At 40.0% G+C, this 18524-nt stretch overlaps 2 protein-coding genes across 3 annotated transcripts; one reads left to right on the top strand and one right to left on the bottom strand.

Annotated features, from left to right (window-relative positions):
- Window positions 1–1678: 1678 nt before the first annotated feature.
- On the bottom strand, window positions 1679–8536 carry dnajc5aa (DnaJ (Hsp40) homolog, subfamily C, member 5aa). Of its 2 annotated transcripts, XM_050065885.1 has the most exons (6): window positions 8401–8536; window positions 7390–7518; window positions 7068–7281; window positions 6514–6685; window positions 4834–4873; window positions 1679–4246 (listed from the first exon to the last, which is right to left on the bottom strand). In XM_050065885.1, exons 2-5 carry the CDS (start codon window positions 7497–7499, stop codon window positions 4866–4868), a joined length of 504 nt encoding a protein of 167 aa, XP_049921842.1. In that variant the 5' UTR covers window positions 7500–7518; window positions 8401–8536; the 3' UTR covers window positions 1679–4246; window positions 4834–4865. The 2 variants fall into 2 exon arrangements, with proteins under 2 accessions (XP_049921842.1, XP_049921841.1); XM_050065884.1 differs by lacking the exon at window positions 4834–4873.
- Window positions 8537–11400: 2864 nt separating this feature from the next.
- Window positions 11401–16227, top strand: LOC126403276 (glucose-induced degradation protein 8-B homolog). The gene is made up of 5 exons (XM_050065847.1): window positions 11401–11599; window positions 11922–12049; window positions 12166–12362; window positions 12753–12950; window positions 14648–16227. Exons 2-5 carry the CDS (start codon window positions 11929–11931, stop codon window positions 14819–14821), a joined length of 690 nt encoding a protein of 229 aa, XP_049921804.1. The 5' UTR covers window positions 11401–11599; window positions 11922–11928; the 3' UTR covers window positions 14822–16227.
- Window positions 16228–18524: the final 2297 nt, after the last annotated feature.

The raw sequence follows: 18524 nt of genomic DNA, 5'->3' as shown, positions 1-18524 counted from the left end.
AGCATAAAATAGAATTTAAAGTACATGTAGGCTACCTCAAAATTGTACTTAAGTGCAGTACCTGAGCAAATGTGTTTAGTTTAATTCCATGACGGCTCATTCAAGACATTTAAGATGAGAAATACAAGACCCATTGTCTTGTCCTGTGATGATATAAATACATTCTCCCCTTTTTAAGCAATGAGACAACTGGATTTTAGAGTCAAAGAGGGTAAAATAAAGTAAAAATAAAGTTGAATTTTTTTGAATGGATGTAAATTCTCCTTTATAATCAGCATCCCACAATAACTTATCAAAAATGAAAGACTTGTCTCCATCTGCTGGCAAAACACGTCACCACAGTGCTGTGAGCACAAAGTCTCACCTCAAAGCAAGTGAACTAAAAAGATGGCAGACTTTAGTTTTCTGTGGTAATAGCATAATGTTACACTGAGATAAACATCAAGACAACATGTACATTTAGGATGAGGATTTATTAATGTTAGAAACGTGTCTCTGACCTTTAAAACACTTCTCAAGACAACAAAATCAATTTCAACACACTGTTTTATTTCTAACATGTTCTGTTTGTTTTATTATTATTGCCGTTATCTCATATTATTGTTAGACATTTTATTCTATTTTATTCTGTGTATTATTTTAATTTTCTAATCATTTTTATTATTTTTATTTTCATTTTAATTCTATTTTCCTTACTGCAGTCCTGTAATGTTTTGACCAGAACTTTGTAACTTTATTTTGAAAAGCACAGTATAAATTATCATTATTAATATCATTATTAGTGGATTATTTACAATACCATGTCATTATCAGTTGCATTCTGCCAAAAAAATTAGAAATTATGCATTATTATTTTTACATTTTGCATCAAAAAATATCACATCCTACCATCATTATTATCACCCCAAGTTTCTTTTTTTTTTTTTTAAAGATATTTTTCAGGCAGTTTAGCCTTTAATTGATAGGACAGCTTAAGCGTGAAGGGGAGAGAGAGAGGGAAGGACATGCAGCAAAGGGCCACAAGCTGGAGTCGAACCTGGGCCGCTGCGGCAACAGCCTTGTACATGGGGCGCCTGCTCTACCACTAAGCCACCAACGCCCCATCATGCCATGTTTCTACCTGTATCATACTGTAAACTTTTACATCATCTGGGCAATAATTTGTATATTTCTGCAAAACTACCCGTTAAAAAACAGTTACTTCAATATTCGTTTATATTCATATATGTACATTTTTCATGTTCTATTGTAAATTTTGTTAATTTTATGTCGTTAAAATGTTATGCACCAAATCATCACACAGTCAAATCCCCTTGAAAGTGCAAATTTACTTGGCAATAAAACATTTCTGATTCTTTCTAACTGCTGCTGCATAAATATTAATTTGAATGTTTTTAATAAGGAAAAGTGCCTCATTTCATCACTATAAGTTAATAAATGATTTAATATTTGTTTTAAATACATATATTACTTGGCAGACCTGGCATAGGTTGTATATTCATGTGCAAATGTGCATGTTCCTCCATAATCCATACTTATTGCCACCACTGTTCATGGCTTTTGGCTAGTTTTGTCTGTGCTTTGCTTTTAAACATTAGTCATCTTAACCTTCACAGCTCCAGTCATTCAGATTTAAACCTCCAAACTAAACAAACTGAAGGTCACAAGTCAAAATGTTCAGGAACATTTATTCAACAACAGCAAATCAGATCAATGATCCACTTGTTTTCTTCCAGACACACAATTACCATGCTACAACATAAACGTTAAGGTTTATACTTTATATGGGCCAAGTGTATGTACAAGCGACCGTAACCATTAAACCATTCCTTGCAAAATTTAATGGTTACATTACAACACCATACCAGTTAAAATTATAGCCATCATCAAGTATGAAATAAATAAAATTCCAAAAATGCATCATATAACCATTTCACTATAGTTACACTATATACTATGTTGTCTTTTTGTGGAGTTGTTTCCTGATCATTGATCCATTATAGTTTTTTTAAACACACAGTGCATTCAACTTAGAACATTTACAGTAGCATTTTTCAGTATCTCAATGAAAAAGCCATGACAGGAACATCTATGTTTCATCAGGGGTTACAGGAAACATCATATAAGGGCCACAGAGGTCAACATCCATACCGTTAATAGCAGAGGGTGGGCGACAGGAGCTCACCAATTGTAAACCATTGGAACACATTATTAGCATTTATGAAACTGACAGAGTGGCAAAGATCTTCATGGCAATTTATGGCAATTTGCAAAATGTGTGGCAATATATGCAATTTCTGTCATATGAAAAATCATTTTCACGTGGAGCTGCCTGTAGCGCTGAGCTCACAGATGATATGCCTGACGAGCTTCTTACTCTACATGGATTCAAAAAAGTCGACAATGATAAAACGATCACAGCATTGGACGAAATGTCATCAGACTTCAGTTCAAAACACAAGGACTAAAAACATGATGAAGAAATCTGATTCCTCACTACCTAAAACATCCCCCCATGCGGATGCTCTGTCGTCAGCTTTATCTCCCGACTATGAAGAGTGAAACATGTTTTTTATTTCCACATCACATTAACTACCTAACATATTCAAGACAACTCAGAGTTAAAAACTTGTCACCCTCTGAACCGGGTCGGCTGCTGATGGAGATCTGTTGTTTCTACCTATGAACAGAGCTCATCAGAGCCAGCTGGGTTACCTGGAGCTCCTTGGCTTCACATGGCGCCAGATCAATAAGAAAAATAAAATGAAATGAATATCTTTCAGTCTCTATTAGTCGTGACGTCTTTAAAAATGAATTATTTTGGCTGTTGCGATGAACATACAAAGAAAAAAAAGGGCAGCAATTCATCATATTATTCCAATAACCAAGATGCTTTGCCAAACTTTAGACGAATGAAAAATAAGATTTCCTTCACTTGCGAAAAACTACATGATTTGAATGTTAACAAGCTTCTAATTTCTGAATCCAACATTTTGTATCTGCTGATGTGACGAGAAAGCAACAAAATTAAACAAAGATTCTTGTTAGGTCTGAAAACAACAGATCAACATAAAATCGTGACAACATGACAAATCCACCTGGGCTGAAACCTGCCATAAATAGATGTAAGAATTATGAACCCACATGAAAGTTATCTTGAAAACAACTGTCATGGCGGCCTGTTCAGTGCTGCAGGAAAGACAGGAAAGCCATCTCCATCCCGCAGAAAGGAGCTGAAATAAAGCCGAGGCAGAGGAATGGAACGCCAATACTAATTAATAACTTATTACGTCAGCAGGCATTTATGGAATTAAAAAAATGTCTGCAAATAAAGCTCTGTGCCTTAACAACCTCATGATTCACGTTAAAAACTCTCAGGGGAACACACTACAGACAAACACAGACGTACTGTACTGTCGGTCTGACGATGGCAGGTGGCGTTTTCAACTAAAACAGCATTGATTGTGAATCAGAAGTGAAAATTGCACTAATAAATGACAACTCTGTTCTCGAAAGGTTTAATGATGGCACTGACCATCTCTCTCTAACCAGCACCTCCCTGAGCCATGGCTCTCCGCTCCTCCAGCATAAAATATCACATAAACTCCACCCTCCTCCTCCTCCTCCTCCTCCGCCGTGTGAACTGTACTCATTTGAACATATTGCACATACGTATGCACCTACATTATGAGTCTTGCAAAGTAAAAATGCTGCAAAAGATGAGAGAAACTTTGGAGACCATGTTTTATAAACAGTGCATGCTACACCATGATGCAGAATGTGGGAGAGGGAGAGTGGGGTAGGCGACCTGTGTGGTTAAAGGCCAAGAAATACAAAAGAAGACATAAAAAGGAAACTTAAGTTGTTTCTCTTTTCTTCTCATATCAGGGAGGGAGGGTGTTGGGGTGGGGGGTGGGGGGTGGGGGTGGGGGGGGGGGGTTAAGTTGTGGACCAATCAGGGAGGGGTGTAAGGGATGTGTGACTTCATTAGTTCCTTTCATGGGCCATGCTTACTAGTCCCTCTCCTCCGCATGGCTCTCTTTCTGAAGTGGAAAGATGGATTGCCCCTTTCGTTCATCTCACTGGAGGTGGAGCAGGGAAGCAGGCAGGACCGCAGGCCAGGATTGACGGGAACAGAGGGGTTAGTTGAAGCCGGTGTCAGTGTGGTAGGAGTGGTGCCCATCCGATGTCAACTGGGTTGTCTCTGTTGCTGACGGCTGCAGCATTATAGGCTCACCCCCAGCCTCTGTGTAACAAAACAGACACGACAGTTTTCAGCAAAACCGAAAGGAAATCAAAGTTCCAGCACACACAAGGATACTCAGGTTGACACTTAGCTTATATTTTAACTTCCTTAGACCCCAGCTTTTGTTTGGTATGTATGTTTAATTTCTACTAGCCATTATAAATTAGTGGGAACTAACTAGCATAAAAAAACTAAGCACTGTCTTTATAAAGTAAGTAGCTTTTGAAAAAAAATCTGTCCTCATATGGGGTCATTGGGTTTATTTTTAATAGCTGTGTAATAATAAAATGCCTGATCACTGTAGTGCAAAAACAAAATGACAAACAGTGCAGCATTTGTTCAGTGCTTTGTAACTCTGTGGGTTATGGGTGGGAATCACCAGAGGATCTACGATATGATATTATCACGATACTTAAGTCATGATACAATAGGATTGTGATTTTAAATATGTTGCAATATGCTGAGTATTGCAATAAAATATTGCGATATATTGTGATTTATTACCTTTTTTCAACTGTAAATTGTCCCCAAAGGAAAACTTTGTCAACATCTGTTTTATCGAATAAGATAAAGTCTGTTCATCTCACCTCAGCCATCTTTTTGCAGCAGCAGAATGTATCTAGTGGACTGAAAAAGCAGTTGATTATATTATGCTAGTAGGGTACCTAAAGTTTAATTTGTGATATTATTATTTATATAAAAGAAATCGATAATTGGTTCTGTGTGATGATACCATAATGCCACACTGAAATGTTGGGGCAAAACAAATTTGCAAACAATACAACATATTTAAAAGCCTTGTTCGGTTTGTACGTCTAGATTAATGTTTCTTGCTCCAAACTCCAAGCTAGGAATGTCCTTTTCATTTTTAGGAACAGTCTTTCACACCTCATCGGCCTGTGTGAAATGCTGCGATAATACAACAGTAAAGTCCCAGTGTCCTCAAACGAGTACCTCCTTATTAACAGTGTCTTAGCTTCTTACTAATGCTAAAATTGGTCAAATTTGTTGCCATATGGCAGCACAGTGGTGCAGTGATTAGCACTGTTGCCTCACAGCACCAGGGTGTACCCCGCCTCCCGCCCAATGTCAGCTGGGATAGGCTCCAGCCCCCCCGCAACCCCTAACAGGAGTGAATGAATGCCATATCAAACATCATTAATCATAAATAAACTAAAGTTCCAATCATAAACTGTGATCAGGTTTTGCACCTTGTCCACTTTTGTGTCAAGACTGGCTGCAGACTGACTTGGCAGAGATATCTGCTAACTTGTTTTTACATGGATTGGTGTATAGTGGTCTTACTACCACTATATGCCACATAAAAGTGTCCACGAACGAGGACAACAGGTCTTCGTTAAACAGAATGAATTATAAGGTGCAGGAAACCCAAAAAATAATGTCCTCATGCAGGAGGTTAAAAAAAGAAAAGAACTGAACAACATGTTGCTTCATCAGATCTGCAGCGTGCTTAATCCCCATCAGGTCCTTTTAAATAATTACATGCTGATTGGCAAATAATCCAATAGGTGCACTACAAATGTCAATAATAATGGCATTATTGTAGTAATGGCGAGTCAAATTCTCCTGTACAATATTAATTTCAATATAAAATACATTTCATGAGATAATTAGATACAATTAATGTCACAGTACAGCAAAGGATGAGTAGATCCAGACTGCAAACATCTTCATAAAGACACCAAAAATATAAAGTACACAATACATGACTATTCTCATAACTAGATATCAAAAACTAGTAAAAAATAAAGTGGAACATTTTAGAAAAAAAATCATATAAATGAAAGGGTACTATACAAAATACATAATATATTATGATATATGCACTTAAAATATTAAGTACAAATTAAATGAATATTCTCTTAATAGGATATTAAAAACTAGCAGCAAAATGTCAAAACATTCAGAAAAAAATTATATATAAAACAAAGGATACTATACAAAATATATTATGATTTAAATACCATTAATATAGGTACAAAGTACATGAATATTCTCAAAAGCTACCAAAAACTAGTAGAAGTAGAAAATTTCAGAAGAAATTTATATAGAAGACAAACTACTATAAATAATACACAACATACTATGATATATATACCAGTGGGAGGAGATGAATATTATTCAGTGTAGGTATTAAATATATCTGTCTTATTAAGGAAAGGGAGGGAAAGGGGTGCGTCACTTTTCAGCCTCCTCCTTCTAACAAATTCAAAGTGGGGGTGTCGACACAGGTGATCCACTCTCACCTCTCTCATCAGATTGCAGTTGAGCCTCCAGGTCCTCGGGGGACACATAAAACTCCTGCTCCTGGCCCTCCCGAGGCCGTGGTTTACATTTACCACAGCAGCAGTTACAGCAGCAACATAGGCAGCAACAGAAGTAGCAGCCAGTGGCAAGGCCGCAGAATACAAACAGAGCCTGCGGGGGAGCAGATACACGGGAGGAAGTCAAGTGCCATTGAGTGAGCGAGAATTAAAGGTCTAGTGTGGAGGATTTAGTGGCATCTAGTGGTGAGGTTGCAGAGCTTTAATTTTAGTGGCCAACACGAGGGCACGATTGGCCCTATGTAGAACCAGTGTTGTCCATTCTGGGCTACTGTAGAGCAACATGGTGGCCTCCAAGGGACCCACTCCAAGTATATAAATTGCTGAGGTAACATAAACACAATTCTTATTTTCAGGTCTTTATAAACTAATATAAACATATAGATGCCCCTGAATCCTTCAAGCTGGCCCTTTAAGAGAAGTATAACCAGTAAAAAGTAACCACAGATGTAATAGTAATCATTCCTCAGTCTTACCTTTGCCCACCAGCTTGAAAGGACAAAGTAAGTGTTAACATTCTCCTCTCCAAACTGCTCAGCCACATACAATCCCAGAGAACCATATTTGTCATAGATATTACGCTTTGTGGGGTCGTTCAGGATCGCATGAGCGTTGTTTATCTCCTTGAACTTATCAGCCGCCTCCGGATTGTCAGGATTCTTGTCAGGGTGGAACTTCAGCGCCAGTTTCCTGTGAAGAGAGTCGGTAAAATATCAAAAATAGAATCACAGCACACGTGTATGTGGTAATTAAGTGAGATAGGCTGAGTCACAGAGAGGGGTGTGGAGGGGGGCTCACCTGTAAGATCTCTTAATATCATCGGATGTGGCCACCTTCTCAACTCCCAACACGGTGTAGAGAGACTCACCAGCGGTGGACAGAGAGCGCTGCCTCTGATGCTCAGCCATGATGCCTCACGTCCACAGGCTGGGCACACAAACAGAGCACTAAATGCATTGACCGGCTGTGTGTAATGACCAGACCTGCTGTGTTAAGATAGTCTCTTCATCATGATATACATCTGTTAGCAGAAGAATTACGGGGCCTTTAACTACAGTGAGGCCTGTGTGACTGCAGGCAACAGCTGGTCAGATCCTGTCAATAGACCTGACCTGTACGGGCTATATGAGGAGAGACCCAGCTGTGTTTGAAATATAGAGGGAACAGTCACACAGCCATGAAGGCAACATGCTAGATTTATCATATTTCGCTGCACTAATTCAATGTTCACATTTTTTCAGTGTAAGTGGCACCCCTCTGATGTAAATTGTCCGGTTACATTTCTACATAGCTGTAACAGTGACATGTTGGCAGGACCACTGACTGCCTCTGCTGAGTAAATCACTAACTGACATCTATACAGTCAACCATGCTGCAAGAGGAAAAGATTTAGCAAATTGAGGCTGCAAGTTAAAAGAAAAAGCCATTCCTGAGAACATAGCTGCTTCCAAATGGGTGTCATCTTGACACAAATGAATAGCCAGTCTATTTGAAGCCCTTTTTTTAAACACCTTTTTACCAAAAACTGTCTGTTCTGGCTCATGTGTGTTAAATTCCTCTTAAACACGAGTCGCATCCCGCTGTAAATTGTCTATAGGGAGGATTAGACTGTGTGGATACGATGCTAGGAGCATAATCTCTGTGCAAGCATCATCAGCAGCACTGCTATAGCGCACAGCATCCATGTTGGTTCGCTTCCTGGCCTGTTCTTGATGCGAGCCAGGGATGGATCGTCAGCAGTAATTTTCAAGGGCAAGGGGCAGTGTCTCGAGGACGAATAAAAGATGGAAATGCACCTTCCGGCCTCACCTTTCAGTCGGCTCTGATGCGCTGCAGCACTGACGATCCCAGCAGGTTGTAATGTTTGAGACAGTGTAGCGTGACTATGGCTGCATCTCGCACGTACCCGGACCCTCTCTGGCTCCCACCACACAATCATGGACAGCTGCAGCAGTACGCTGGCTCCGCCCCGCCCCCCAACACCCCATGGCGACCCGACGTGCGCGTGCACAAGCGGACTGGGATGATGGAAAGGGGATGCTGGATGCGAGGGGGGTGCGGATACAGCACTGTCAGTCTGAATTCTGCTGCTACAGACACAGAAACTGCTCATTCAGTCACTAAACACCGAGTGGAGAGACGTAAAGCAAGTGCGACATTTTGGAAAATACGGTTAATCGTTTCGGCGACCTGTCCGTTAATTATACGGTTAATTATGCAGTTAAGCACGAAGACTGGAGACAAGCTCACTAATTTACATAACATAGAATAACTAAATGCGATATAAAATCATAATTTTGCACTTTTATTTGTCAAATAAAATATATTTGTCGTGGCCCTGAGCAGTTGCCAGGCAACCACAGGTCACACCAGGAAGTAACCAGACAGTGTCAAAGCTATCAATAAAAAATTATATGCACAAATAAAAAAAAGTGACCTTAACGACTCTGAAACTAAGAGCTCACGTGACCCCTACGACTCTGCAAGGGTTCCCACCTACACAGGGTTTATAGCCTGCAACTTCGTACCAGTCATTTAGAACTGAAGAAGCTGCTTGGATGAGAAGCGAAACGTCTTCAAGAAACGCAAGCAAGTCCAGTTGCCTACGATATAGCACTTACTATAAGTATGTGTAGCCTACACATAAAAGGAGTTTGACTCCGTTTTTCATTGCTCTCAATGTATTTACACAGAACTAGACATATCAGCTAACAAGGACAACAAAGCTGAACAAATAAAGGTGCAGAACAGACAGGAATATTATGTACACAAGTACTTAAAAATAGGTATATATAAAAACAAAAAAGTCTATATATACAAGTAAAGTGTTCTATAACTTGTAAACTATACAAATAGTGCAAAGACATAAATACTGAATGGATATATAAGGACTGGATGATGTACACATGTCTATATAGCCTTTTGTATGTACAGTGTGCAGGATTTATATTGACAGAGACAGTGCATGATGATATGTACATTTTAAAAAACAATGCATTTTAAACTAAAACTAAATAAAGTCTACAATGGGAGCATGCAGATGTTTTGATGTTACAGGGTTATTGGCAGTGTATGAGTGATTTAAGTGTTCATCAGAGTGATGCCCTGTGGGACAAACTGTTACAGTATCTATGCAGTGTTTAATATTTCTGCTTTTGTCAGACATCTGACTTTGTGAGTGGGACAGTCCACCAGCAGAGGCGTCATGCCACATGCCACAAGGACAGTAAGGCAGCTGTGTGAGGGCCATGAACCATCCAGGGGTCCCTGGAAGACCCATCTTGTCTTGTGCGACATCTCTCAAATTTTAATTTTGTTCCAAGAACCAAACTTGTTGTAGAAACATCAAAGAAATATCCATATGAGATCGGTCCAGCTGAGGTTATCCCAGCAATTGCAGACACTATTAGCACCACCTGTGGTTTTCCCGCTATGTCAAAATGTCGGGCCTATTATCATTAGTAATTCACAGGGAGTGCAATCCCCCAATTCTACAAATGACAGTACTTCACTGACCCATAGCTAAGAAACCACTTACAGCACCACAACTCCCATGCATATACAATATTTATATTAACTTGTCCTTTTGCATTGTTTGAGCTCACAATATATTTAAGTTAAATTTTAGTCAAGGGGTTGGCTGCAGTATTAGTCTCCGCCCTCCTTGACACATTGATCATACCCTTTGTTTATGCGTTTCATTGACAGCACAAATATTAGAGTATAAATATTAATCTAAAGTCATTGAACACAACCCAGGATTTCGTAGAATTGTCCAAAACTGACCTTCTAGTCTGCCGGCTGGGTTTGTTTTCTGTTTATTTGTTACATTACTTAGTGATCCAATTAACACATTATTACAGACAATGCAACCTGTGAGCACCAATAATCTGACATAATTAGATTCTGACAGCCGCTTCTGCAAAACATGGGAACAACATTGGCTAATAATGCAGGACCCATCTTGGCTTACGTTGAATTTTGGAGGTGCAACTGCCCTAGCAAAATTTGCATCCAATCCCTCAATAACATGCAGAAGCCTAAATCTGTAGTTTTGGGGGGGGCATATGGATTTATTAGATTTTTTATTTCTTTTAAAGGACAGTGAATCCCTGTAAATGGGCCTGTGTTGGCCAAAATGCTAAAATTTAACTGTTGTCTCATGATCAATGTTAAAATAGTCATTAAAACAACAATAAAACACACACTGTACAACATTAGAACAGGAGAAAGAGTAACATGAAGCAGATAAACAGGACAAAAAGCTTAGGTGAGTCAGGCATGCATCATGCAGAACAGGACGTACAGTGCAGGCAATTAGCACAGGCATGACAAAGTAAAATCACATTACATCACAGAATTTGAAGAACACAGACTAAAAAGCAAACAAACGAGCCCACATAAGGCAGGCATGCAGTGACGAGGTATGATGGCAGGTCTGGCTGCTTGCTCTCTGGGGCCTGGGGCTGTTGCCCAATTTGCCCGGTTGGTTAACCCAGCTTTGCCCATACATGTTCAACTGGGTTGAGATCTGGTGAATGTGTCATAGGCATGTAATTCACCCCCATATTGACTGTCATCAAACCATTTAGTCAACAATCGAGCATCTGCATTTATGTTTTTATTATTCTATTATTTCCTTTAACTTGTTGGGAGATGGGTTAATGTATAATATAGATATATAGGTGTACACACAGGCCAGAAAACCAAACAAACATTCCCACAGCAGATCAGATTTGACCATCCGCTGCACCGACTGTACTGTTCCTCGGCAACCGTGACGTCACCGTCCCCACCAATCGCAGAGCTCGCAGGGCTGACGCTCCTATCGCGAGGTTATCACATTAGCTTGGTTAGTTAGCTAGCCGCGAAAAGCTTGACAGTGTAGCCGCAGTTTACACCTTTATTGCTCCTAAAAAGCATCGAGGGCAAACTGTGAATTTATTTTCTCGTTATCGTCTCCTCGCGGCCGTGAGAAAGGACAGTCGCCGGACGTTGTGTTTGCACGGTGAGTTGTGTCAACGCACACAGGCTGCTAACTAGCCAGCGCTGTTGCCCAGGAGGAAATGGGTTTGTTTTGGAAGCCTCGGAGAATCTCCTAATTATTATTTAGCGGTGATAGAAAGCGCCCAACCGCTGTTTAATCGTAGAAATATCGTGTTTATTGTTTAGATATTACTTCGGCATTTTTTCTGCCAGTAGCATATGTTAGCGTTCATTTCCTAATATCTGTCTCTGCACGGTTGTAACGTTTCTGTTCGTGTAGGTACAAACTGTGACCAAGCTGTGTCAGTCTTGCTCACGTTTCCACCGGATTTTTGTCTTTCCAGGATCCCAATGATGAGTTATGCTGAAAAGCCAGAGGACATCACAAAAGAAGAGTGGATGGACAAATTAAACAATGTTCACATACAGAGGGCGGACATGAACAGGCTCATTATGAATTACCTGGTGACAGGTGAGGCGTGACTGCAGTGACTCTGAGCTCAATGTACAACTTGTACCAGTCCATATACTTAAAAGTTAACTGTCTTTAATGTCTTTGTCTCTGTATCTGTGTCCACATGTTTCAAGAGGGGTTCAAAGAGGCTGCGGAGAAGTTTCGGATGGAGTCTGGGATTGAGCCAAGTGTGGACCTGGACTCTTTGGATGAGAGGATAAAGATTAGAGAGATGATCCTGAAGGGACAGATACAAGAAGCTATTGCACTCATCAACAGCTTACACCCTGAGCTGCTCGACACCAATCGATACTTGTATTTTCATCTGCAGGTACATTTGGCGTGGAGGTTTGCAGTCAGTAGTTGTGATTTTAGTGTGTGCCTCCTGTGAACTGGAAAGTTGTCGGTGTGATATAATGCAAGTCATGATTATGGTAGACAGAATATGTGAGCCTGAGATCTGATTTGGTGAACAACTCAGACTTTAGAAATAAGCAAGAGCACATCTTCCCTTGACAGCAGTGAGATTAAGCCGAAGTAACAGTGGTGTTAAAATGTTAACATTTAATCCCCTCAATCCCTTGTAGGTAATAACCCAGACTGCCGTCATACATGATGACATCATGTTCTTTGTCTTCTTTCGTAGTTAAACAGGAAAACATTGTGATATTGGACAAAGCTTGAACTTCAACATTCACTGCTTGTGTTTTCCCTCTTGCAGCAGCAACATTTGATTGAGTTAATCAGGCTAAGGGAGACTGAGTCAGCGCTGGAGTTTGCCCAGACGCAGTTGGCCGAGCAGGGGGAGGAGAGCCGCGAGTGTCTGACAGAGATGGAGAGAACACTAGCCCTCCTGGCCTTCGACAACCCAGAGGAGTCGCCCTTTGGAGACCTACTTAACATGATGCAGCGGCAAAAGGTGAGCCGGTGTTTTATCTGAGTTTTTTGCCTGTTCATTAGACTGAATTGTTATTTTGTTACAGTTCAACCTTTCACGTCAATTCAATTATAGGGAGCTTTCACACTTTAAGTTATGTTTGTTTGGTCCAGACCAAGGACATAATTGTGAGCATCATATGCATATGTAATATTAAGGTGCACACACACCAAACCTACATTCAAGAACTAGTGGTGAAGGGTGACTGATATGTAGAGTCACATCTCCTGTGTTTCAGCTAAAAAGTTGTACGTGGACACATTGCAAAGACCACAGCCAACTAGAGCGTACGCTCTGGACCTGTTTGAGAGGAAATAACTGCATACCAGTAGACTGCGATAGTCTATATTTGTCATTCAAAAAGGGAAGCGGAAGATCGACAGGACAGAGTCAAGACGCTAGGTAACCAGGTAGCCCACCAACACAGCCCGATGTTGAAAGAACAAAGCATATTTATCGTGCGCTGGCGAACCATAACACAAACGCTTAGAAGCCATCTCTGCTGAAGAGCTCAATGGATAAAAAAAAAAGTTACCTAATAGAACAAGTTTGTCTCGATCTCACGCTCTCTTGTCTTTAGCTGTTTGTTTGCTTTCCCCACTTCTGTTTGTCCTCTTGTGCCCTGAGTTAAACTGCCAATCAGAGTAATTCACCGATGGGCTCTGCCGACTCCAACAGTGATTCAACATGCTGAATCTACTAAAAAACAGCAAACAAGGGCCGGATATCTCCAACAATGCAGGACACACCTTAAAAAATTACAGCCACAGACACTCACCAGAGGCCTGACACTGACCGACGGCTGATCTTTGACTTAGTGTGTCGGAACCCTTAGACTGCAGAAAAGAAACATCTTGAACAGCAACATTAGTGGGGTATTAATGTGGGATTGCTAAATTATACACTTTATAATTGACTGAGTTGGATATTATCACAACATGTTTATCAGGGAAAAACCCTGCATTCACCTGCTGACCTTCATACACATTTACATGTCTACCAAATGATTTACATAAATGCATTCATGGCTTACACAGGTCTTTTTATTTTAAAAGTGTTTCCTGAACAGTTCAGTGGAGCGTTTCACCTCAGACTAAGTAATTTGAATCAAACAGGCAAACGCACAAACACAAGAGTTTGTTTGTTAGAAAGAACTGAACCAAACAGGTTGAGTGTGAAAGCAGCCTCACTGAAATGAGGCTACTGAATCGCTGCGTGTTGTGGTAGAGGTGTTTCAGACTGCGTGTATGCACGCAGTGAATGCAGGTGATAACTTGTTAGTTTTACTTTGACTGTAGGGTTGCAGCGATATACTGATTTCAAGGTATACTGTGATACAAAGTTGACAGTTATCATGCTGTGTACATTTGCTTATCTACGATATTGGGGAAAAAAAGTGCAATTGGACGAAGAAGAACCCCCCTTTGATTTAGTTATATTTAAAGGGGAAATTTTTTACACATACTTCCATTAACACAATAGTTTTAAGTTTCAGTTATAGTAGTAAAATGTTTGTTCAACCAACAATAACCCTTCCATTTTCATTCCTTTGAAGGGTCATTTTGGCTGATAATAATAATATAATTTCTCTAATACTGTGATACTGTGATATTTTCTGAGACGATCATACTGTGAAAATCTCAATCCTATCTGACTGCAGCTCATATCTTGATGTGCAGGTATGGAGTGAGGTGAACCAAGCTGTGCTGGACTATGAAAACAGGGAATCGACGCCCAAACTGGCGAAACTCCTGAAGTTACTGCTGTGGGCACAGAATGAGCTCGACCAGAAGAAGGTGAAATACCCCAAAATGACTGACCTTAGCACGGGCACCATCGAGGACCCCAAGTGAACATAACAGACAAGAACAACCACCTTCCACGTCCCCTTAATTTATGATCAGTCAGTGACTGTGTGACAACCAGGTAACATATATGTATAAACAAATGCTACGTTGTTTTTTTTTTCATGTTTCATTCATGAGAGATTAAAACTTAACTCATTGTGCAGACTGTAAATTGCTGTATTTGCAAATTTGACAGGAATTATTTCGTTTAAATACTGATCCTGGATTTTAAGTTCGATCTAGGAGATGACAAAATTTAGATTGCTGTTTTATATTTTGTCTTTCTAAAGTCAGTAGTATTAATTATTGTGACCATTTACCCCTCCGAGACTTTATTTTGCAAGAGAGAGTGTTGACGGTATAAATAAACAATGTAAGTGTTGTGGCGTGCGTGGAGCCAAAGTCAAGGCTCTGCAGGATGGCGGGGAGGACACCTGGAACGGTCTTTGAAACAGCGGACACACGATTAATGACACACCGCATGAGTCTAGATTGTTTCAAATCAGAAATAAGTTTAAGATTTAAATTTCATACACAAAATGTGAGTATTTTTCAATTAAATGGAAAGATACGCTTTATTAATGTAATATAGTTTGAATTAATATAATATTTTATGATTTGTTGTATCTTTACGATGTGTCTATGGGATGAACTGCCTTGCAAAATTTATCATTTCACGTGTGTGTGAGAGGGTGAAATACGTCCTGACTGACGGGTTAAAATCAGAGATGGCTTCCTTACTGAGTTTTAGCCCTCTTCGGTCTTTCCTGAGCCGGCAGTATGCACAGCCCCCCCCAACATGCTCCAACAGTGTTTGGTTTTATGTTACAAAGAGGGGCTGAGATGATGATGAGGATGATGTTCTGCCATTCCCACTGATGGAGGGAGGGTTTATACGCTGCTTGAGAGAAAGGGCTGTTTGATTGAGAATTGCTAAAGAGTGACAGTGCCAACTACGGCAACTCTGAAGTTCAGAAACTCACATTTTGAAATCTATTCAGACCGGAACTGATTATTTTGTTTATTGGCTTTGTTTTGGTACTTAATGATAAATAATCAAAAGCATTGTTGAATCTGAAAGTCACAGAATTTGCTGTCCATTTTACCACTTTTAAAGCCGTTAGTATTTTCACTTTAACTGCATGTAAGTGTATCTTTTATTTTTTCTTTTCTCAATGGGGAAAGGCTCTTGTGCTTGTTTATTTTGTTTGGTTTGTTTACTTTTATATATAAAAAAACAAACTTGCTGCTAGCTGTCCATCCTTAATTTCTTTTAAGGTTGTATTGTCTTTATAGATATTGGCTTTGACAAATACTGAGACCCAGAGAGCTCACATCCCTTTTATTATTCAACATTTTTAAGATCAGATTTGCAATTATTAAAATAAACAAAACTTTTGTGAACCATACAAGAGCTGTTTGTTTGTTTGTTTTCTGGGTTGTGAGTGTGCATGTATGCAAATTATAGAGGGAGATCCACTGACACTTTGTATATTTACACAGGGTTTCAGCACATTTTACCAGTGAATGTTCGCAACTTTTCCACAATATTTTACCCAATTTTTATGATTTTATTCTATGAATTTATTTAAGTAGTTTAAAATAAGTAACATGAGGCCCGTGGATGAATGAGGAACTTTGTACCCTCAAAAGAACCTGTAGAAAAATGGGACGGAGGTGGAAGTCCAGTAAACTGCAGGTTCATTACTCACTGTTTAAAGAACTGCTAGTTTCATACACTTCTAAGGTAAAGGCAGCCAGGGACCATCATTTCTCACAGCTGATCACTGCGAACCAGCACAACCCCAGAATACTGTTCAGTGCTGCTTGTAACCCCCCCTCCAGTTGCAGACGTTTCCTCTCCTGTCAACTGCAACAAAATTCTTTATTTCTCAGATATGATTGATCTTATTAGAGCAAATATCACCTCTCCCACCTCTACAGCTGACCTCCCTTGCCCCTCCTTGAATGTTTTAGATTACTTCAGACTAATATCACTGCAGAAACGTGAGAAAACTGTGTCACTTGTGAATCCCTCCTTGAGTCCCCTTGATATCATCCCAACAAAGCTGTTAAAAGAAGCAATAGTCACTCGACCCTGCGCTGCTGACATCATCAATAGTTCTGTCCTCTGGAGTCGTACCTGATCTTGTGAAAACTGCCTGTGTTGAACCACCGCTGAAGGAACTACAGGCCTGTACTACGAAGCAGGATTTGGAGTTAGCGAGGTAACGTCAGATTAACTCTGGATTTTCAGGACTACGAACCTGGTTCTCTTTTTACCAGGATAAATCACCGTGGTAACTTATGCTGAACAGTTAACCCGCTCTGGAGCAGGTTAACTTCAGAGTATCAGATCACAGTTTGTCAGCACCCTGACCTCTGGCCATCAGATCACTGAAGACCTGTATGTTGTTACAGGTCAGAAGAGTCATTTCATTGTTCCAGTGCTCTATTTTAGTTTTAAAACAGAGCTTCTAACAAACAGAGAGATCGTGAACCACACTGAACACATGATTCTAGCAGGATTTTCACGTATGAATTTAACTTATTTCAGTTTTAGTCTGCAGTGACAGTGTTGCTATTTTACACTCTGATTTCATCACTGCAGCTCAAAATAACGAGACGCCTGCTTGATGAGAACTAGGATAAAATATGTTATTAGAAAAATACACACTCTGTTCCAAACACACTGTTAATTGGCTCTCATTATTATAAAAGCAACATTTGGGTCAGACAGACCTCATCAGTCATTAACAATGGGTTATAATCCACCCTTTACTTCAGTAGCAGAAACAGTCTGGTGTTACTTTGAAGTGTTTTATGTGACATATTCAGAGTAGTTTCATCATCATCCAACTAAATACCTAAAAATACTCTACACTAATGTCACATATAGCCCAGTGACACCTACACGTAATCTAAGTCTTGGCCAACATCTCAGCATATATCCAGCACCATTGACATTTTACTGTCTCACAGTTGCAGACACTTCAGGTACCATTTCAACTCTCAACTATGAATCAGCCTCCTTCATTCATAGTTCTGATGATGTTGCTCGTAATTAACACTCCCGCCACTTTCGCTTGAACGCGCTCGTGGCTGGATAGAAAAACCCAGAGTTGACTGAACTAGTTGATAACCAGCTTTGTACCAGACGGATAATTTTAGGGTTAATCAAGCCAGATAACGAAAAGATATCCCAGGTAACTTGAACTGGCTTCGTAGTACAGGCCTCTGGTCTAGGTCTCACAGATTTGAAAAACTTCCGGCCTATCTCCAAACTCACCTTTGTATCTAAGATCCTAGAAAAGGTAGTGCTGGACCAACTCTTACAGACACTTAACAACAATGTATTAGAAAAATTTCAGTCTGGTTTTCTCCTCAGAGTCACAAATGTCATATTGAAAGCTGCAGACTCAGGTGCATGTTCTGTGTTAATGTTGCTTGACCTCAGTGCAGCTTTTTACACAGCTGACCATTCCATTCCTGCAGAGGGACTGAGACAGTGGGCGGGTATTACTGGAACCACTCTGGACTGATTTTCTTCATATATAACCAACAGGGGGAAAAAAATTGTCACAGTTGGGAAATATTCCTCAAGAAGTGCTCTGTCAAAATAAGGAATACCACAAGGATCAGTTTTGGTACCTGTTCCCTTCACCCTCTACATCCTGCCCCTGGGACAGATAATACATCATCACAACAT

This window comes from Epinephelus moara, chromosome 16 (genome assembly GCF_006386435.1).
Source record: "Epinephelus moara isolate mb chromosome 16, YSFRI_EMoa_1.0, whole genome shotgun sequence".
Classification (NCBI taxonomy): Eukaryota; Metazoa; Chordata; class Actinopteri; order Perciformes; family Serranidae; genus Epinephelus; species Epinephelus moara.
This window is presented reverse-complemented; position numbering and strand designations above follow the sequence as displayed.